Raw genomic sequence first — 23,080 nt, forward strand, 5'->3', positions numbered from 1 at the left:
ACTAGAATGTATGTGAATAATTTACAGATTTTTTAATGATGCACAGAATTTTTAAAAAGTCAACACTTTGTAAAAAATATACATTTGAGGGTTCATATATACTGTCATAAATTATAAATAAAATAAATTATAGCATTACTATTGATTACCCAGCTCATTGCCTGATAACACAGACACTGCATTAACTCAATATTAGGAAAGGAGCCAGTTGATCCAACTGAAAATGCAGACGTGAGAGAGGACCGAGTGAGCCTTATTCTACATTAGGCTACATAATGACATTATTAAATGACTATTACAGGCGTGGGGGTTAAGTCAGGGGGCTCAGATGCTACAGAAGCTAGTACTAATAGTCAGAGGAGCGATATTCCTGCCCCCATGTTGCCTCCCAGGACTAAAGAGTGGATGTAGTCTATCAGTGAAGCCATCTGTAAACGTATGGATGTGAACCCCAGTCTCCGCGCAGTAGAAGGACACTCGGCCCTCCACATAGTCCAGAAACACCCCCACCTTCCTGGGCTTCTGCTCCAGGCCCACGGGGGTGACAGGGGGAGGTGTTAGCTACGTATTGACCCCCGCTCTTTAGGCTCAGTGTCCAGAAGCCATTGGCTGGGCTGACTGTAAACTTCCCTTTCCTGTTGATGGACTGTCTGGCCACGCCCAGGTTCCACTCTATCTTCTCTCCCACCTCCACCTCCCAGTAGTACCTGGAATGGAGTCAACATTAGTACCTGGAATGGAGTCAACATTAGTCCAGTAGTACCTGGAATGGAGTCAACATTAGTCCAGTAGTACCTAGAATGGAGTCAACATTAGTACCTGGAATGGAGTCAACATTAGTATCGGAATGAAGTCAACATTAGTAGCTGGAATGGAGTCAACATAGTAGCTGGAATGGAGTCAACATTAGTAGCTGGAATGGAGTCAACATTAGTAGCTGGAATGGAGTCAACATTAGTAGCTGGAATGGAGTCAACATTAGTCCAGTAGTACCTGGAATGGAGTCAACATAGTATTGGAATGAGTCAACATTAGTCCAGTAGTACCTGGAATGGAGTCAACATTAGTACTGGAATGGAGTCAACATTAGTACCTGGAATGAATGTCAACATTAGTACCTGGAATGAAGTCAACATTAGTACTGGAATTGCGTAAGTCATTGAGTACACTGGAATGAAGTCAACATTAGTACCTGGAATGGAGTCAACATTAGTAGCTGGAATGGAGTCAACATTAGTAGCTGGAATAGAGTAAACATTAGTACCTGGAATGAAGTCAACATTAGTCCAGTAGTACCATCGAATGGAATCAATGTTTTCATCATTCTAACTGATGAACTTTGTATTAAGTCCAGTCCAGGTTTTCATCATTCTAACTGATGAACCTTGTATTAAGTCCAGTCCATGTTTTCATCATTATAACTGATGAACCTTGTATTCTAGTCCAGTCATGTTTTCATCATTATAACTGATGAACTTAGTATTGAAATCCAGTCCATGTTTTACTACAGGGACTAGGTAAGGTAAAGAGACATGAGTGAATAGTTTCAGTGAATAGTTTCAGTAAAGTTCAACAAACAAACTATATCAGACGGTCTGACATCTGTTCTAAGAACCATAGATATATGATCATAGATCTTTATGATAATGTAGATATATAGATATAGAATGCTATTATATTGGCAAACAGTATAAAGAGGGACATTACAGTACCTGCCACTGCTGAAGGATTCTCTTCCCAGGACGTTGGCCACGCGGTCAAACCTCTTGGGGTTGTCTGGGACCTCCTGGTGTTTGTCTGTGTGTCGCACCTGTTTCCGGTCTTCTGAGACCGAGAGAAAGGCGTGGGCCGTCTTGGGACTCAGGGAGATGTCTACTAGGGTAGAGGAAGGAGAGAGAAACATATGGCAACAGAAAACTCACCTTAGTAAAACAAGTACTTTGAAGGCCCAACGCCACCATTCTTAATTCAATATCAAATTGTTTTCTGAGTAATAATTAAATACCTTACTCTAATAGATTTCCATTAAAATGGGCAAAAATTTGTCAAGTATTTCTCAAGCAAGATTTTGGCTAGGACTGTCTGGGAGTGGTCTGAGGGGGGAGGGGAAAACTGAAGACTAGCCGTTATTGGCAGAGAGGTTTGGAACTCTCTTTGTTATTAGTCTATTAACCAATTTACCACATTGTGATGTCACAATGGAAGCCTAAACTTCCGCCCACCCACACCTGCTAATTAAGATTGTATTTTCAACCAAAAACTATCAGGAAATAACACTTTCCCACACTTTTACAGTGTTAGTTTCATCAGCTGTTGTATAATATGATATAAAACACAGAAAAACTGAATTTTGACTGCACTGGTCCTTTAAGAACAACAACAAAAATAGATATTATGGCATATCTAACTCTTTGGGCAGGTGGAGACATACCTGTGTATTTCTGTATTTTCTTCAGCTCTGCAAAAGATAACAGTTCCATAAGAATCCTTCCCAGACTAACAGATCTGACATTTCACTCAGCCTAAAGATAACAGTTCCATAAGAATCCTTCCCAGACTAACAGATCTGACATTTCACTCAGCCTAAAGATAACAGTTCCATAAGAATCCTTCCCAGACTAACAGATCTGACATTTCACTCACCCTAAAGATAACAGTTCCATAAGAATCCTTCCCAGACTAACAGATCTGACATTTCACTCACCCTAAAGATAACAGTTCCATAAGAATCCTTCCCAGACTAACAGATCTGACATTTCACTCACCCTAAAGATAACAGTTCCATAAGAATCCTTCCCAGACTAACAGATCTGACATTTCACTCACCCTAAAGATATGCAGTAGAATAATACAGTAATCATTTATCAGATGCTGACAGATGTCTAATCAACACAAAACATGTGGTCTACTAAAGTGTTGAGGGTGGATGTAGAACTGTAAGAGATGGATCCAGTATGATATGATCGTATCTGTAGTGTAAATACTAACCAGCTTTAGAGAGTCTACAGAGCTCTCCTTTAACCATGTCCATCAGGTCTGACACTGCTCTCCTGGTCACGCCCATACAGGGGTCTGTCTCCATGGAAAACTTGGACCAATCCCTCCTCTCAGAGTAGCCCGTGGTGGAAGTGGTGCTCTGCGACGTACATAGAGGACAAACAAACAACACGGTTATATTTTAAGATGAAATATAAGTGGTTGGGGGACTAATTTAAGGGTTCAAGCCTTTTCTTCTGTGGTCATGATAATTAAGAAACTCTGTTTCTGTTAATGGAAATGAAGACATGAGGAAGCAAAGATCTACGTGTAGACCTACTGTGTCCTAATCTACATTATAAACCGGGTAGTTTGGGTCCTGAATTCTGATTGGCTGAAATCCGATGTATATCAGACATTATAAACTGGGTGGTTCGAGCCCTGAATGCTGATTGGCTGGATGTCGTGGTATACCACGGGTATGATAGAACATGTCTTTTTACTGTTCTAATGACGTTGGTAACCAGTTTTAAGGTCTGTATCCAGTCCGTACTCTGCGTTGCGTCGTGCATAAGAACAGCCCTTGGCTCTGGTATGTTGATTATATGCCACACCCCCTCGGGCCTTATTGCTTAAGTATATGATTACCGCTCTGGGGTGAAGTTTCCCCTAGGTACAGATCTAGGATCAGCTTCCTTTCCCTCAATCTAAACCTTAACCATTAATGGAGAAAATGCTAAACTGGCCCAAAACTAGCGTCTAGGGGCGACATCACCCTACGCCAGGCTTACCACTGCAACACTCTTCTGACCACCACCACCACCACCACCACCGAGCTCATCATGGCTCTGCTGGGAATGACAAGGCCTCAGGTCAGTGTCTCCATTCCTCAGCTGTAGAATCTCCTGTTCCAGCTCCTTCACCAGCTTCTCAACAATCCTCTAAAGAAACACAAGCATTGTAACATTTGGTATATTGATAATCACATTGTATTGTGTCAATAGGTGGTGGATGAGGTGAGTTTCCCCCCTTACTATGTAAAGAGCCTTGTGTAACTCATTCACGAGAAAGGAGCTCAATACATCCAATCCGTTATTATTGTTATTCTATTGTTTATACGTTCATAAATAAATCAGAGTATTACTGTACATTACAGACCTCCTCCTCCCCCTGTCTCTCCTCAATGGCTGCCACCACGGCCTTGTGGCTCTTCTCCATGGAACTGACAAGGGCAGAGAACACCTTCTGGCTCTCACGCACCTCCCTTACACACGAGTTCTGATTGGACAAAAGACATGTCTGTATCTCAGACGAGTTCTAATTGGCCAAGAGACGGTCAATATCTCAGACATCAGTTCTGATTGGATAACATACATGTCTGTATCTCACATCACTTTAAGATGATAAGGTGTGATTGGACAAAAGACATGTATGTGGTAAGGGTGGTGGATTTGTCGAACTCATCTAGATCTACATAAGGGCGTAGGGTGTAGGACCTCTCTAACCCTGTACCTGGAGAGATACCATCCAGTAGGGCCTCTCTAACCCTGTACCTGGAGAGATACCATCCTGTAGAACCTCTCTAACCCTGTACCTGGAGAGATACCATCCTGTAGGACCTCTCTAACCCTGTACCTGGAGAGATACCATCCTGTAGGACCTCTCTAACCCTGTACCTGGAGAGATACCATCCTGTAGGACCTCTCTAACCCTGTACCTGGAGAGATACCATCCTGTAGGTTTTAACTCCAACCCTAATCTAGCGCACCTGATTCTAATAATTAGCTGGTTGATAAACTGAACCCGGTTAGTTATAACTGGAGTTGGAGTTAGGTAGCTCTCCAGGAACAGGCTTGGAGAGCCCTGGTGTAGGAGCTAGGGGCCCATTTGGGATCGGGACTCACTTTGAGGAGCTGCAGGGAGTGTCTGAGTCTGTCAACTTTCTTCAGTCGCTCCTGGATCATCTGGTCAATGTCTACAACCTGTGGCTGCAGAAGAGGATTATACCAAGGTATCATAACATCAAGAGGATTACACCAAGGTATCATAACATCAAAAGGATTACACCAAGGTATCATAACATCAAGAGGCTTACACCAAGGTATCATAACACCAAGAGGATTACACCAACGTATCATGACACCAAGAGGATTACACCAACGTATCATGACACCAAGAGGATTACACCAAGGTATCATGACATCACAATGATTACACCAAGGTAACATGACACCAAGGTATCATGACATCAAGAGGATTACACCAAGGTGTCATGATACCAAGAGGATTACACCAAGGTATCATGACATCAAGAGGATTACACCAAGGTATCATAACATCAAGAGGATTACACCAAGGTATCATAACATCAAGAGGATTACACCAAGGTATCATGCCATCACAATGATTACACCAAGGTATCATGACATCAAGAGGATTACACCGAGGTATCATAACATCAAGAGGATTACACCAGGGTATGATAACATCAAGAGGATTACACCAAGGTATCATAACATCAAGAGGATCACACCAAGGTATCATGACTTCAAGAGGATTACACCAAGGTATCATGACATCAAGAGGATTACACCAAGGTATCTATAACAGGTACACCGTAGCCTCTTGAACCTCTTAATGTCACAATATGTTGCACTAAGGTCAGTAGAGTACCGTGTCGTGGCTCTCCTCAAGGCTCTCAGGCCGTGTCTTCCTGTAGTTGTCACAGACGTCAGCCAGGATGCGGTTGACACTAAGGTCTGGCCTGGAATGGAACAACCTCTTGCAGAGGGGACAGTAGTCTGAACGGTGCCGGGTCCAGTACCTGTAATGAGCCCAGTCCATGTTTTTATTATTCTGATGATACTCTCAGTACTCCAGTCCATGTTTTACTCATGCACTATTTGAGCTTCAGAGCTGGTGAACAACAATGTACTCTGCAATGCTTTCAATAAAGTTCAACAAACGATAGACACCCCCGACCTTCATTCTTTATAATCGTAAGATAACGAGGGGACGTACCCACACAGGCAGTCCTGACAGAAACTGTGGCCACACGGAGTAGTCACAGGACTGCTGAAGATGTCCTTACACAGCGGGCACAGGAAGTGCCTCTCGGAGATGAGGCTGACGGTAGAGATGGTAGATGCCATGCCCTGGAAGAACACCATATAAATCAATCAATTCATCCTTTCCGTAACCCTCTTTTCCCTCTGCTCCATCTCTCCACCCTTTCCAATTCCCCTTTTTCTAAAAGGTCCAAGTTCAATATACTACGAGATTGAGCATGAAACACTTTGCAGTAACAGAAACCTGTAGTGTACTGCCTCTCATTAACAGGGAAGCAACTTTCACTGGGGGCATGCCCCCCCACCACCACCACACATTCTGAAATTTCATTTTTATCTCCCCCCATTACCATTGTAATGTGATACAAAAACGAGGCACCAGTGTGCTTTAGGACCATGAGGACGTCTCCGAGCGGTCGCGTAGACTGTTTTTAAAATATATATCATGCCCCCCCCCCCCCCCCCCCCGGTTTTATCATTGTCGCCCCCTCACTTCTAAAAACCAAAGATGCACCCCATTACATATCAATATAGAGATGAAATGTAATGTCAGGTCTCTCTGAATACCTTCATGTTCTTGTCACGTAATACTTCCATTTGATAGGCCAGACAGAGTTCACTGGTACAGTTATTGAAGGTTTCCCCCATTAATTTTTCCCAATGGAAGGAGAGCGTGCGTTAAAAGCCACAGTATTCACTCGCTTCAAGATTCAACTTAATCAACTAGCCAGTTGGGTTACAGTGCCTTCAGAAAGTATTCAGACCCCTTGACTTTTTCCACATTTTGTTATGTTACAGCCTTATTCTAAAATTGATTAAATTGTCCCCCCCCCCTCCCTCAATCTACACACACACACAATACCCCATAATGAAAAGCAAAGCAAAAACAGGTTTAGACATTTTAGCAAATTTATTAAGAATAAAGAAACGTAAATATTGGTATTCAGACCCCAGCGATTACAGCATTGAGTCTTCTTAGTAATGACACTACAAGCTTGGCACACCTGCTTTTTGGGGAGTTTCTCCCATTCTGCTCTGCAGATCCTCCCAAACTCTGTCAGGTCAGATGGGGAGCGTTGCTGCACAGCTATTTTCAGGTCTCTCCGGAGATGTTCAATCGGGTTCAAGTCCGGATTTTGATGCACCTGAGCTCAATTTTGAGTCTCACAGCAAAAGGGTCTGTGTAAATTAGGTATTTCTGTTCATAGATTTGTATAATTCCCCCCCCCCCCCAAAAAAAAATCTAAAAACCTGTTTTTGCTTTGTCACTATGGGGTATTGTGATGTCACTATGAGGTATTGTGATGTCACTATGAGGTATTGTGATGTCACTATGAGGTAGTGTGTTTAGATTGCTGAGGATTTTTATTTATTTAATTCATTTTAGAATAAGGCTGTAACGAAAAATACTTTCCTTTGGCACTGTTTTCTCTCAGCAAGGAATATAATACAATCAGACTTTCCAAGGTGAAATAACAAAGATTCATTCAATGACCTCTTTCCCATTTTGCTGATAAATAACAATAACAATAACAATAACAATAACAGTAACAGTAACAGTAACAATAACAATAACAGTAACAATAACAGTAACAATAACAATAACAGTAACAGTAACAATAACAATAACAGTAACAATAACAATAACAGTAACAGTAACAGTACCAATAATAACAATAACAGTAACAATAACAATAACAATAACAGTAACAATAACAGTAACAATAACAGTAACAGTAACAGTAACAGTAACAGTAACAGTGACAATAACAGTAACAGTAACAATAACAGTAACAGTAACAATAACAGTAACAGTAACAATAACAGTAACAATAACAGTAACAATAACAATAACAGTAACAATAACAATAACAGTAACAGTAACAATAACAATAACAATAACAAAGACTGATTCATTCAATCACCTCTTTCCCATTTTGCTGATGAATAACAAGCTGAAGAAAGACAGAGGTTTATAAAACTCATCGGTTCTGAAACCCAAGGACAGTGGAGGGCTACTGAAGTTAAGATGTTGACACTGACTAGAGGGAACATACAGTATTTAGTCTTAAATATAGTGTGCATCTAGGATCCTCTCTGAAGTTCTGGAGACTTCAATAGACCCAGACAAGGACAGTGGAGGGCTACTGAAGTTAAGATGTTGACACTGACTAGAGGGAACATACAGTATTTTGTCTTAAATATAGTGTGCATCTAGGTTCCTCTCTGAAGTTCTGGAGACTTCAATAGACCCAGACAAGGACAGTGGAGGGCTACTGAAGTTAAGATGTTAACACTGACTAGAGGGAACATACAGTATTTAGTCTTATATATAGTGTGCATCTAGGATCCTATCTGAAGTTCTGGAGACTTCAATAGACCCAGACAAGGACAGTGGAGGGCTACTGAAGTTAAGATGTTGACACTGACTAGAGGGAACATACAGTATTTAGTCTTAAATATAGTGTGCATCTAGGATCCTCTCTGAAGTTCTGGAGACTTCAATAGACCCAGACAAGGACAGTGGAGGGCTACTGAAGTTAAGATGTTGACACTGACTAGAGGGAACATACAGTATTTTGTCTTAAATATAGTGTGCATCTAGGATCCTCTCTGAAGTTCTGGAGACTTCAATAGACCCAGACAAGGACAGTGGAGGGCTACTGAAGTTAAGATGTTGACACTGACTAGAGGGAACATACAGTATTTTGTCTTAAATATAGTGTGCATCTAGGTTCCTCTCTGAAGTTCTGGAGACTTCAATAGACCCAGACAAGGACAGTGGAGGGCTACTGAAGTTAAGATGTTGACACTGACTAGAGGGAACATACAGTATTTTGTCTTAAATATAGTGTGCATCTAGGTTCCTCTCTGAAGTTCTGGAGACTTCAATAGACCCAGACAAGGACAGTGGAGGGCTACTGAAGTTAAGATGTTAACACTGACTAGAGGGAACATACAGTATTTAGTCTTATATATAGTGTGCATCTAGGATCCTATCTGAAGTTCTGGAGACTTCAATAGACCCAGACAAGGACAGTGGAGGGCTACTGAAGTTAAGATGTTGACACTGACTAGAGGGAACATACAGTATTTTGTCTTAAATATAGTGTGCATCTAGGATCCTCTCTGAAGTTCTGGAGACTTCAATAGACCCAGACAAGGACAGTGGAGGGCTACTGAAGTTAAGATGTTGACACTGACTAGAGGGAACATACAGTATTTTGTCTTAAATATAGTGTGCATCTAGGATCCTCTCTGAAGTTCTGGAGACTTCAATAGACCCAGACAAGGACAGTGGAGGGCTACTGAAGTTAAGATGTTAACACTGACTAGAGGGAACATACAGTATTTAGTCTTATATATAGTGTGCATCTAGGATCCTATCTGAAGTTCTGGAGACTTCAATAGACCCAGACAAGGACAGTGGAGGGCTACTGAAGTTAAGATGTTGACACTGACTAGAGGGAACATACAGTATTTTGTCTTAAATATAGTGTGCATCTAGGATCCTCTCTGAAGTTCTGGAGACTTCAATAGACCCAGACAAGGACAGTGGAGGGCTACTGAAGTTAAGATGTTGACACTGACTAGAGGGAACATACAGTATTTTGTCTTAAATATAGTGTGCATCTAGGATCCTCTCTGAAGTTCTGGAGACTTCAATAGACCCAGACCCGCTTCTGATAATCCTGGGAGTGTCTGATTCCCTAAACGGATTAACCAACCCACAAAAACAACGAATCTCTTAGTCTAATTTCTGCAACAAAAACTAATCTTGTTGTTTTGGAAAAGGAGGGAAGCGCCCTCTACCAAATTATGGCTCAGTGAATTGGCAAACACTGTACACTTAGAAAGAATGAGATATATTCTGAACAATAAATGATCAACATTTGATCAAATCTGGCAGCCTTTCCTCTCCTACTTGGACCAGTCGGCGCTGTGAATTTGTACTTATTAACACACTCTCAAATCTCCATTGTAATATTTTAATCTACCTTTAGGGGGATAAGTGGGGGGGAATAAGTGTGGGGGGGAAATAAGTGTGGGGGGGATAAAGGGGGGGAATATGTTGGGGGGGGAATAACTGGGGGAAATAAGTGTGGGGGGGTAAAGGGGGGGAATAAGTGGGGGGGAATAAGTGGGGGGAATAAGTGTGGGGGGGTAAAGGGGGGGAATAAGTGTGGGGGGGTAAAGGGGGGGAATAAGTGGGGGGGGGGGGGTAAAGGGGGGGAATATGTTGGGGGGAATAAGGGGGGAATATGTTGGGGGGATAAAGGGGGGGAATAAGTGGGGTGGGGGTAAAGGGGGGGAATAAGGGGGGAATATGTTGGGGGGATAAAGGGGGGAATATGTTGGGGGGGAATAAGTGGGGGGTAAAGGGGGGGGGTAAAGGGGGGAATAAGTGGGGGGGGAATAGGTTGGGGGGAATATGTTGGGGGGAATAAGTGGGGGGTAAAGGGGGGAATATGTTGGGGGGAATAAGTGGGGGAATATGTTGGGGGGAATAAGTGGGGGGTAAAGGGGGGGAATATGTTGGGGGGAATAAGTGGGGGGTAAAGGGGGAATATGTTGGGGGGAATAAGTGGGGGGGGAATAGGTTGGGGGAATAAGTGGGGGGTAAAGGGGGGAATAAGTGGGGGGGGAATAGGTTGGGGGGAATATGTTGGGGGGAATAAGTGGGGGGTAAAGGGGGGAATATGTTGGGGGAATAAGTGGGGGAATATGTTGGGGGGAATAAGTGGGGGGTAAAGGGGGGAATAAGTGGGGGGGAATAGGTGACATCTACCCTCTTTCGTTCTACCTGTCCTTGTTCTGTATATGGTGTTTTGTATTATTTGTAGCCAGAACTCTGGGGCTTGTTGTTCCTGTCTGCTCTCATGTTTAGAGAAGGATTTTATACTGGTCTTATATACCGAAACACCATTCTTGTGTGTGTTCAATAAAAAATATTTGAACGAAAATATAGTTTGCATCCTAAATGGCACCCTATTCCCTATGGGGCCCTGGGTCAAAAGTAGTGCACTATCAAGGAAATAGAGTGCCATTTGCAGTATTGGAGAGAAAGCCATTTAGAAAGCCATTTAGACATGGTGCAGCCAACAGACTCCCAACATAAAAGCTATGACCTCAAGGCCTTGACGTCACCGCAGCGAGCAAAGTCACATTCCAGCTAATCCAATCTGATTGGACGAAAGACAGGAGGTGGATATTCTCAAAGGAAGTGAATTGTTATCAACTCCACGGTCAAACATGTTCCTTTGTCAAGCAGTGAAGGCTTGTCTTTGGATATTTCACTATTGGAACTCTTTCAGGTCACAGATTCACCTGAGCTCGCCTAATGTTTCTGTGTGTGTCTCATAGCCAAGTCAGTTATGTGATCATGTGTGTCATTCAAAGAAAAGTGTGTCTGTATCTGTCTCTCTGTCTGTCTGTCTCTGTCTGTGTCTGTCTGTCTGTCTGTCTGTCTGTCTGTCTGTCTGTCTGTCTGTCTGTCTGTCTGTCTGTCTGTCTGTCTGTCTGTCTGTCTGTCTGTCTGTCTGTCTGTCTCTCTGTCTGTCTGTGTGTCTGTCTGTCTGTCTGTCTGTCTGTCTGTCCCCCTGGGTCTGTCTGTCTGTGTCTGTCTGTCTGTCTGTCTGTCTGTCTGTCTGTCTGTCTGTCTGTCTGTCTGTCTCTGTCTGTCTGTCTCTCTGGGTCTGTCTGTGTCTGTCTGTCTGTCTGTCTCTCTGGCTCTGTCTGTCTGTCTGTCTGTCTGTCTGTCTGTCTGTCTGTCTGTCTGTCTGTCTGTCTGTCTGTCTGTCTGTCTGTCTGTCTGTCTGTCTGTCTGTCTGTCAGTCTGTCAGTCTGTCTGTGTCTGTCCGTCTGTCTGTCTGTGTCTGTCTGTCTGTCTGTGTGTGTGTGTGTGTGTTTGAGAGACAGAGAGCGTAAAATTCCCTGGTATGCAGCAGAACAGGTAACACCAAGTATTCTGTTACATAATGAAACACTCAACACCTGCATGACCTCTTCCAGCTGTTATTCTCACTACAATCACAACTGTTTGTTTTTACCTCAAAGCGCTGTTGTATTTTCTCTCTTTTATCAGTTAAAAACAAACAGTACCTATAAAGTTGTGACTTCCTGAACTGAGAAGAGTGACGTCCTGACCTGTTCAGTCGTAACCATGATATAAAAGAGAATGGATGTTTCACATACTGTTCTGAACAGAGAGCCGACGTCCTGACAAGGAGGATTGATTAGAATAAGCTTTCTTGTTCCTAAGCTGTCTTCAATATTTACAACCTGTGTTCAGTACGATGTTAACAAGTTAAACCTACCTGTCCCACTTATTCCTTTCCAGGTGCTCAGAGCTTCGGTCGCTAGTCAGTCTGTGTCTCTTCCTGTATTCAGAGACCAGGTGACAGGTGTAAGTTCCTAGAAAGGTGCTTGTGGGTGGGGTTTAATCCAGGTGTGTTCAGCTGTTGTCAGTCAATCAGGCGTTTGCTTTGGGAGGAGTCTGTAACCTTAGACATTGGCTACGTCCCAATTATCTCTCCTTCCTCCTGAAGTGTGCACTTCACCACTCCCCACAAACGTAAAAGCATTTGATTGGTGGAGCCACGGACTATAGGCCAGAGGACGTAGTTCTGTAGTTCCTATATTCATTTAAAATAAGTAAAAGTGAAGTAAACAAGTTGCACCCTTGGGAGAAGAGGCATCTTAGGCCCCACCCTGTTAGAGCTGACAAACAGCAGAACTGGGCCCTGCTGTAGCTCTGATCCAGGGTGTTAGAGCTGACAAACAGCAGCACTGGGCCCTGCTGTAGCTCTGGTCCAGGGTGTTAGAGCTGACAAACAGCAGCACTGGGCCCTGCAGTAGCTCTGGTCCAGGGTGTTAGAGCTGACAAACAGCAGCACTGGGCCCTGCAGTAGCTCTGGTCCAGGGTGTTAGAGCTGACAAACAGCAGCACTGGGCCCTGCTGTAGCTCTGGTCCAGGGTGTTAGAGCTGACAAACAGCAGTACTGGGCCCTGCAGTAGCTCTGGTCCAGGGTGTTAGAGCTGACAAACAGCAGCACTGGGCCCTGCAGTAGCTCTGTTCCAGGGTGTTAGAGCTGACAAACAGCAGCACTGGGCCCTGCAGTAGCTCTGGTCCAGGGTGTTAGAGCTGACAAACAGCAGCATTGGGCCCTGCAGTAGCTCTGGTCCAGGGTGTTAGAGCTGACAAACAGCAGCACTGGGCCCTGCAGTAGCTCTGGTCCAGGGTGTTAGAGCTGACAAACAGCAGCACTAGGCCCTGCAGTAGCTCTGATCCAGGGTGTTAGAGCTGACAAACAGCAGCACTGGGCCCTGCTGTAGCTCTGGTCCAGGGTGTTAGAGCTGACAAACAGCAGCACTGGGCCCTGCAGTAGCTCTGGTCCAGGGTGTTAGAGCTGACAAACAGCAGCACTAGGCCCTGCAGTAGCTCTGATCCAGGGTGTTAGAGCTGACAAACAGCAGCACTGGGCCCTGCTGTAGCTCTGGTCCAGGGTGTTAGAGCTGACAAACAGCAGCACTGGGCCCTGCAGTAGCTCTGGTCCAGGGTGTTAGAGCTGACAAACAGCAGCACTGGGCCCTGCAGTAGCTCTGGTCCAGGGTGTTAGAGCTGACAAACAGCAGCACTGGGCCCTGCAGTAGCTCTGATCCAGGGTGTTAGAGCTGACAAACAGCAGCACTGGGCCCTGCAGTAGCTCTGGTCCAGGGTGTTAGAGCTGACAAACAGCAGCACTGGGCCCTGCAGTAGCTCTGGTCCAGGGTGTTAGAGCTGACAAACAGCAGCACTGGGCCCTGCAGTAGCTCTGGTCCAGGGTGTTAGAGCTGACAAACAGCAGCACTGGGCCCTGCAGTAGCTCTGGTCCAGGGTGTTAGAGCTGACAAACAGCAGCACTGGGCCCTGCAGTAGCTGCAGAGACAGACTGGTCTCTCCTGATTGAACTGTCAGACTGTTTCAGTACAGTATGCAATGGAAGATCAGATATGTGCTTTAACACAATACAAATACCACAGGGAAGCAAAACTGGGATTTATTTTCATTTTTTAAAGATGGAATTTATTAGGCAAAATAGAGACATATACAACAACAGTAATATAACATAAAAAATAACTATGTAACTTTCATAAATGGATTTAGAATGAATATTTATTTCCTATTTAAAAGTACACAGATGTATTGGGAATTCCAAAGACATCAAAGCAACAGTACATTTATAACGTGTTTAAATATTCCATCGTTAAAGGATCTTCCCTTTATTCATGATTTACGTATTTCAACAATGAATCTGTTTAAAATAACCATCACCAGATCAGCAGCCCAAAAAAACAAATCAACAGCGTCTAATATCTACAAAACATACATCTCTGAATATTTTCTCACTGACAAATAACATGTATTACTGAACTGATTAGCCTCAGACCTCTACACATCTGACAGTGCTGTTAAACTGGGCAGGCATCATAATGACACAATCTGTTAAACTGGGCAGGCATCATAATGACACAATCTGTTAAACTGGGCAGGCATCATAATGACACAATCTGTTAAACTGGGCAGGCATCATAATGACACAATCTGTTAAACTGGGCAGGCATCATAATGACACAATCTGTTAAACTGGGCAGGCATCATAATGACACAATCTGTTAAACTGGGCAGGCATCATAATGACACAATCTGTTAAACTGGGCAGGCATCATAATGACACAATCTGTTAAACTGGGCAGGCATCATAATGACACAATCTGTTAAACTGGGCAGGCATCATAATGACACATTCTGTTAAACTGGGCAGGCATCATAATGACACATTCTGTTAAACTGGGCAGGCATCATAATGACACAATCTGTTAAACTGGGCAGGCATCATAATGACACAATCTGTTAAACTGGGCAGGCATCATAATGACACAATCTGTTAAACTGGGCAGGCATCATAATGACACATTCTGTTAAACTGGGCAGGCATCATAATGACATAATCTGTTAAACTGGGAAGGCATCATAATGACACAATCTGTTAAACTGGGCAGGAACGGCATCATAATGACACAATCTGTTAAACTGGGCAGGAACGGCATCATAATGACACAATCTGTTAAACTGTGTTGGAACGGCATCAAAATGACACAATCTGTTAAACTGGGCAGGCATCATAATGACCCAATCTGTTAAACTGGGCAGGCATCATAATGACCCAATCTGTTAAACTGGGCAGGAACGGCACCAAAATGACCCAATCTGTTAAACTGTGCAATGCCTCATCGATGTAAGCAGCATTGTCTCAACGTCTATTCATTTGTGCAGCAGTGTTTGTGAGGTAACCCCATGCCGCACTGACAGCACCTCCTATGCCCCCCCCGACGACGGCACCTACAGCGGCTCCCACCACCATACCCTCAATCCCCACAACCGCTCCACATAAAGCCCCTAGAGCTGCCCCTTTACCTACTGCAGCAGCATAGTCAACTGCTGTGAGAGTAAATCCCAGTACCTCTGAGATCTTCCTCTCAGCCTTCGCTCGGTTCTCTACTCTTATCCCTGTCTCAAACTGCAGCAGCTCCTTCTCAAGGAGTGTACCTGTGTACCTGCTCTCCAGCTCCTTCTCAAGGAGTGTACCTGTGTACCTGCTCTCCAGCTCCTTCTCAAGGAGTGTACCTGTATACCTGCTCTCCAGCTCCTTCTCAAGGAGTGTACCTGTGTACCTGCTCTCCAGCTCCTTCTCAAGGAGTGTACCTGTGTACCTGCTCTCCAGCTCCTTCTCAAGGAGTGTACCTGTGTACCTGCTCTCCAGCTCCTTCTCAAGGAGTGTACCTGTGTACCTGCTCTCCAGCTCCTTCTCAAGGAGTGTACCTGTGTACCTGCTCTCCAGCTCCTTCTCAAGGAGTGTACCTGCTCTCCAGCTCCTTCTCCAGGAGTGTACCTGTGTACCTGCTCTCCAGCTCCTTCTCAAGGAGTGTACCTGTGTACCTGCTCTCCAGCTCCTTCTCAAGGAGTGTACCTGTGTACCTGCTCTCCAGCTCCTTCTCAAGGAGTGTACCTGTGTACCTGCTCTCCAGCTCCTTCTCAAGGAGTGTACCTGTATACCTGCTCTCCAGCTCCTTCTCAAGGAGTGTACCTGTGTACCTGCTCTCCAGCTCCTTCTCAAGGAGTGTGCCTGTGTACCTGCTCTCCAGCTCCTTCTCAAGGAGTGTACCTGTGTACCTGCTCTCCAGCTCCTTCTCAAGGAGTGTACCTGTGTACCTGCTCTCCAGCTCCTTCTCAAGGAGTGTACCTGTGTACCTGCTCTCCAGCTCCTTCTCAAGGAGTGTACCTGTGTACCTGCTCTCCAGCTCCTTCTCAAGGAGTGTACCTGTGTACCTGCTCTCCAGCTCCTTCTCAAGGAGTGTACCTGTGTACCTGCTCTCCAGCTCCTTCTCAAGGAGTGTACCTGTATACCTGCTCTCCAGCTCCTTCTCAAGGAGTGTACCTGTGTACCTGCTCTCCAGCTCCTTCTCAAGGAGTGTGCCTGTGTACCTGCTCTCCAGCTCCTTCTCAAGGAGTGTACCTGTGTACCTGCTCTCCAGCTCCTTCTCAAGGAGTGTACCTGTGTACCTGCTCTCCAGCTCCTTCTCAAGGAGTGTACCTGTGTACCTGCTCTCCAGCTCCTTCTCAAGGAGTGTACCTGTGTACCTGCTCTCCAGCTCCTTCTCAAGGAGTGTACCTGTGTACCTGCTCTCCAGCTCCTTCTCAAGGAGTGTACCTGTGTACCTGCTCTCCAGCTCCTTCTCAAGGAGTGTACCTGTGTACCTGCTCTCCAGCTCCTTCTCAAGGAGTGTACCTGTGTACCTGCTCTCCAGCTCCTTCTCAAGGAGTGTACCTGTGTACCTGCTCTCCAGCTCCTTCTCAAGGAGTGTACCTGTGTACCTGCTCTCCAGCTCCTTCTCAAGGAGTGTACCTGTGTACCTGCTCTCCAGCTCCTTCTCAAGGAGTGTACCTGTGTACCTGCTCTCCAGCTCCTTCTCAAGGAGTGTACCTGTATACCTGCTCTCCAGCTCCTTCTCTAGGAGTGTACCTGTGTACCTGCTCTCCAGCTCCTTCTCAAGGAGTGTACCTGTGTACCTGCTCTCCAGCTCCTTCTCAAGGAGTGTACCTGTGTACCTGCTCTCCAGCTCCTTCTCAAGGAGTGTACCTGTGTACCTGCTCTCCAGCTCCTTCTCAAGGAGTGTACCTGTGTACCTGCTCTCCAGCTCCTTCTCAAGGAGTGTACCTGTGTACCTGCTCTCCAGCTCCTTCTCAAGGAGTGTACCTGTATACCTGCTCTCCAGCTCCTTCTCAAGGAGTGTACCTGTGTACCTGCTCTCCAGCTCCTTCTCAAGGAGTGTGCCTGTGTACCTGCTCTCCAGCTCCTTCTCAAGGAGTGTACCTGTGTACCTGCTCTCCAGCTCCTTCTCAAGGAGTGTACCTGTGTACCTGCTCTCCAGCTCCTTCTCAAGGAGTGTACCTGTGTACCTGCTCTCCAGCTCCTTCTCAAGGAGTGTACCTGTGTACCTGCTCTCCAGCTCCTTCTCAAGGAGTGTACCTGTGTACCTGCTCTCCAGCTCCTTCTCAAGGAGTGTACCTGTGTACCTGCTCTCCAGCTCCTTCTCAAGGAGTGTACCTGTGTACCTGCTCTCCAGCTCCTTCTCAAGGAGTGTACCTGTGTACCTGCTCTCCAGCTCCTTCCTCTTTGTCAGCATCTCTTTCTTTCTCCCTTTCATCATGAAACACTCCTCTTTCTGGATTCTCTCCTCTGCTTCCTGGTATTGGTGATTGGAGTAGAATCTGTATCCGTTTTCCCTCACCATGTCGTCCATCTTCTCCAGGAGCTGTCTGGAAACCTTCTCATCTCTCTGGGCCTTCCTCTCATTGAAGAGGTGATACCTTCGGCCACACTTCTCAATGAGCTCCCTGAAGTCTCTGTTAGTCTGGACTTTCTCCTCAAGAGCTGAATCCTCCTTCTCCTCTTCATGACACACCACAACCATCATGTGGTTCAAGATGCTGTCCCCAAAATGCTTTGTGACGAGTTCCAGGATGCTTGCTGCACTTGGTGAGATGTTGTTCAGGTCGAATGCAAAGAGAACGACGTAGGGACCAGGAGAGGACATACACACAGACAACTTGAACACTCTTCTCAGCTCTTTCTGGGATGCCTCGTACTCAGAGAGGTTTGGAGTGTTGACCACAGCTAGTTTCCTCTCGAACGCCTCGCTCCTGTGTCTCTGACTCTCTGTAATGTTGCAGAGCTCATCGCTGAACACATCTGTCCCCAGAATGGAGTTTGCCAGAGAAAATTGACTGTGGCCACTTCTCCCAAAGAGAAGGACTCTAAACTCTGCATCGCCTGACACTGACAAACACACACACACAACCAACAGTCAACAAAAGTACACAATTAGACCAGCATGCACTATTCTCTTGGCCATCACAAGTATTTATTTATGTACAGACGAATACAAAACTAAAATGTATAGAACTCACAATAAGGGGGCTCCTCCATGCTGCTCTTCCTCCTCCACCTTTTCGGTTGAGAACCTATGAAAACATGTTAAGTTACAGGCCTACTAAATATACTGTAAACCCAGATCCCTTCCTGACATACAACATACTTTACTGTCCATTTCCATGGAGAATTCATTTAGAGAAGTCAAACAAATACACAAACACAACACACTATAATATAAAGTAGATTATAAACTGGTTGGTTCCAGCCCTGAATGCTGATTGGCTGACAGCCGTGGTATATCAGACCGTATACCACAGGTATGACAAAACATTTATTTTGACTGCTCGAATCACGTTGGTAACCAGTTTATAATAGCAATAAGGCACCTCCGGGGTTTGTGGTATATGGCCAATGTAACGGATGTGAAATGGCTAGCTTAGTTAGCGGTGGTGCTGGTGTAACGGATGTGAAACGGCTAGCTTAGTTAGCGGTGGTGCGCACTAAACAGCGTTTCAATCGGTGATGTCACTCAGACCTTGAAGTAGCCTTGAAGGGCGGCAGGGTAGCCTAGTGGTTAGAGTGTTGGACTAGTAACCGGAAGGTTGCAAGTTCAAACCCCTGAGCTGACAAGGTACAAATCTGTCGTTCTGCCCCTGAACAGGCAGTTAACCCACTGTTCCTAGGCTGTCATTGAAAATAAGAATTTGTTCTTAACTGACTTGCCTAGTTAAATAAAGGTTAAAAAAATAAATTAAAAAAAAGTAGTAGTTCCCCTTGCTCTGCAAGGGCCGCGGCTTTTGTGGAGCGATGGGTCCCTGGTTCGCGCGAGGGGACGGACTAAAGTTATACTGTTACACCAATATACCACTGCTAAGCGCTGTGTCCAGACACTCAGTGTTGCGTCGTGTGTTAGAACAGCCCTCAGCTACAGTACATTACACCACATCTCCTCTGGTCTTATTGCTTAAATACACTTAGTTGTTATTTACATGGAAATTCATTTAGAGAAGTCAGCAAACACAAACACACTATAATATACTATAATACAGTATAATATACTATAATACCTATATACTACATACAGACCTACTCAGCAATAACAATTGCAATATCCCACTGGGAACACACTGGTTGAATCAACGTTATTCCCACGTTATTTCAATTCAATTACATTGAACCGTGGTGGAATAGACGTTGGTTTGACGTCTGTGCCCAATGGGATCCAACAATGTATCAAATAAGGAAGGATACTCACGCTCATTGGATGCCATAATTGTGCAGCTTAACCTATTAAATCAACAGTGTGTACATGGTTAATGTGGAGGAAATTAGTAGCCTGATAATTAGTGTGATCAGAACGTATATTTGAATATCTCATAAGGCTTTGTGTACAGGCCTATAAGGGCACGATGCACCGCTTTGTACAGTTACTGAACACCGAAACCATCACAAGTACTTCACAGAAATAAAGAAAAACATGACATATAACAATAAACAGAGGATAATTATAATGAAGTGGACAGGAATATTCAACCAATAGAAAGAACTGTTTTACCGCAGGAATCATGTACGTCCATTACTTACGGAATTTGCCGACTGGAGAATTCTACGTCTTCATTTCTGTCAACGACGTCGTTCGGTCGAGCGCTCCGGAACTTTATTCATTCACACACGCTAAAATAACAAACTATATCGTTTATCGTTGCATAATAATCCAGTTTACGATATAATTTAAATGAGAAGATATAGGCATATACAAATCTGATCAAATCGGTTTGAACTGTAGGCTAGAACGTCAACTTTATAATTTAGAGTCAAATCGAAAGTGATCAGCGGCTACAGCCAATCAGGATGCATTACGGGTTACCCGGATGTGCATAGTTTACTAATTTTAGACTATTCCATCTACACTCAAGAAAAAGGTAACTCACTAAATGTTTGACACCTTGTTTTTTCCTTTAAGGCTCCTGAGTGGCCCAGCCGTCTAAGGCACTGCATCTGAGTGCAGGAGATGTCATTACAGTCCCTGGTTCAAATCCAGGCTGTATCCCATCTGGCTGTGATTGGGAGTCTCAGAGGGGTAGGCTGTCATTGTAAATTAGAGTTTGTTATTAACTGACCTTCCTTGTTCAATAAAACTCTGTGGCAGAACCAGTTGTGTGTTTACACATTGTGTGGTAGAACCAGTTGTGTGTTTACACACTGTGTGGTAGAACCAGTTGTGTGTTTACACACTGTGTGATAGAACCAGTTGTGTGTTTACACACTGTGTGGCAGAACCAGTTGTGTGTTTACACACTGTGTGATAGAACCAGTTGTGTGTTTACACTGTGTGGCAGAACCAGTTGTGTGTTTACACACTGTGTGGTAGAACCAGTTGTGTGTTTACACACTGTGTGGTAGAACCAGTTGTGTGTTTACACACTGTGTGGCAGAACCAGTTGTGTGTTTACACACTGTGTGGCAGAACCAGTTGTGTGTTTACACACTGTGTGGCAGAACCAGTTGTGTGTTTACACACTGTGTGATAGAACCAGTTGTGTGTTTACACACTGTGTGATAGAACCAGTTGTGTTTACACACTGTGTGGCAGAACCAGTTGTGTGTTTACACACTGTGTGGCAGAACCCATGACAGACAAAAAAAGTCAGTCTTACAGACAGGTCAACCAGGAGAGACAGACTCCAATGTTGCTAGGGAGTCAGTCTCACAGACAGATCAACCAGGAGAGACAGACTCCTTCGTTGATACTGAGTCAGTCTCACAGACAGGTCAACCAGGAGAGACAGTCTCCAACGTTGCTAGGGAGTCAGTCTCACAGACAGGTCAACCAGGAGAGACAGACTCCAACGTTGCTAGGGAGTGAGTCTCACAGACAGGTCAACCAGGAGAGACAGACTCCGACATTGCTAGGGAGACAGTCTCACAGACAGGTCAACCAGGAGAGACAGACTCCAACGTTGCTAGGGAGTCAGTCTCACAGACAGGTCAACCAGGAGAGACAGACTCCGACGTTGCTAGGGAGTCAGTCTCACAGACAGGTCAACCAGGAGAGACAGACTCCAACGTTGCTAGGGAGTCAGTCTCACAGACAGGTCAACCAGGAGAGACAGACTCCGACGTTGCTAGGGAGACAGTCTCTCCTGGTTGACCTGTCTGTGAGACTGTACAGTTTAGTATGTGGAAGATCAGATCTGTGGTTCAACACAATAAGTATAGTACAGCGAATGGTCATTTTATTAGGAACTGAATGGAGATCCATAACAGAAACCCCATAGGGATCTTACAGTTTCACATCGTACAAAAACACTCCTAAATATGTACATTTTATTAGGAACTGAATGGAGATCCATAACAGAAACCCCATAGGGATCTTACAGTTTCACATCGTACAAAAACACTCCTAAATATGTACATTTTATTAGGAACTGAATGGAGATCCATAACAGAAACCCCATAGGGATCTTACAGTTTCACATCGTACAAAAACACTCCTAAATATGTACATTTTCGATGGATTGTATGCATGTTTGGTATGACGTTGTTGTAGCTACCTACGACTTGGCGTGACATCTACTGGTATGACGTTGTTGTAGCTACCTACGACTTGGCGTGACATCTACTGGTATGACATTGTTGTAGCTACCTACGACTTGGCGGGACATCTACTGGTATGACATAAACGTACCGGTATGAATCACAAAGCCAACTTGTCCGTAGACATACATATACATTATATATATAATATTATACAGAGCCTTCAGAAAGTATTTACACCCTTAGTATTGTTCTACATGTTGTTGTGTCACAGTCTGAATTTAGAATGGATGAACTGTAGGTGTTGTTGTGTCACAGTCTGAATTTAGAATGGATGAACTGTAGGTGTTGTTGTGTCACAGTCTGAATTTAGAATGGATGAAATGTAGGTGTTGTTGTGTCACAGTCTGAATTTAAAATGGATGAACTGTAGATGTTGTTGTGTCACAGTCTGAATTTAGAATGGATGAAATGTAGATGTTGTTGTGTCACAGTCTGAATTTAGAATGGATGAAATGTAGATGTTGTTGTGTCACAGTCTGAATTTAGAATGGATGAACTGTAGGTGTTGTTGTGTCACAGTCTGAATTTAGAATGGATGAACTGTAGGTGTTGTTGTGTCACAGTCTGAATTTAGAATGGATGAACTGTAGGTGTTGTTGTGTCACAGTCTGAATTTAGAATGGATGAAATGTAGATGTTGTTGTGTCACAATCTGAATTTAGAATGGATGAACTGTAGGTGTTGTTGTGTTACAGTCTGAATTTAGAATGGATGAACTGTAGGTGTTGTTGTGTTATAGTCTGAATTTAGAATGGATGAAATGTAGGTGTTGTTGTGTTACAGTCTGAATTTAGAATGGATGAAATGTAAATGTTGTGTCACTGGCCTAGACACAATACCCCCATAATGTCAGAGTGGAATTATGTTTTTACACATTTTCACAAATTAATACAAAATTGAAAAGCTGAAATGTCTTGAGTCAATAATGATTCAAACCCTTTGTTATTGCAAACCTAAATA

General features: G+C 44.3%; 1 protein-coding gene and 1 pseudogene across 1 annotated transcript; both read right to left on the bottom strand.

Annotated features, from left to right (window-relative positions):
• On the bottom strand, positions 1-12,459 carry LOC116372937 (E3 ubiquitin-protein ligase TRIM39-like; annotated as a pseudogene).
• Positions 12,460-14,068: 1,609 nt separating this feature from the next.
• On the bottom strand, positions 14,069-20,355 carry LOC109883007 (uncharacterized). The gene is made up of 4 exons (XM_031821408.1): positions 20,105-20,355; positions 19,776-19,807; positions 18,556-18,609; positions 14,069-18,424 (listed from the first exon to the last, which is right to left on the bottom strand). Exons 2-4 carry the CDS (start codon positions 19,789-19,791, stop codon positions 15,933-15,935), a joined length of 2,562 nt encoding a protein of 853 aa, XP_031677268.1. The 5' UTR covers positions 19,792-19,807; positions 20,105-20,355; the 3' UTR covers positions 14,069-15,932.
• Between the last annotated feature and the right edge of the window lie 2,725 nt (positions 20,356-23,080).

Source organism: Oncorhynchus kisutch, unplaced genomic scaffold, assembly GCF_002021735.2.
Source record: "Oncorhynchus kisutch isolate 150728-3 unplaced genomic scaffold, Okis_V2 scaffold3971, whole genome shotgun sequence".
Classification (NCBI taxonomy): domain Eukaryota; kingdom Metazoa; phylum Chordata; class Actinopteri; order Salmoniformes; family Salmonidae; genus Oncorhynchus; species Oncorhynchus kisutch.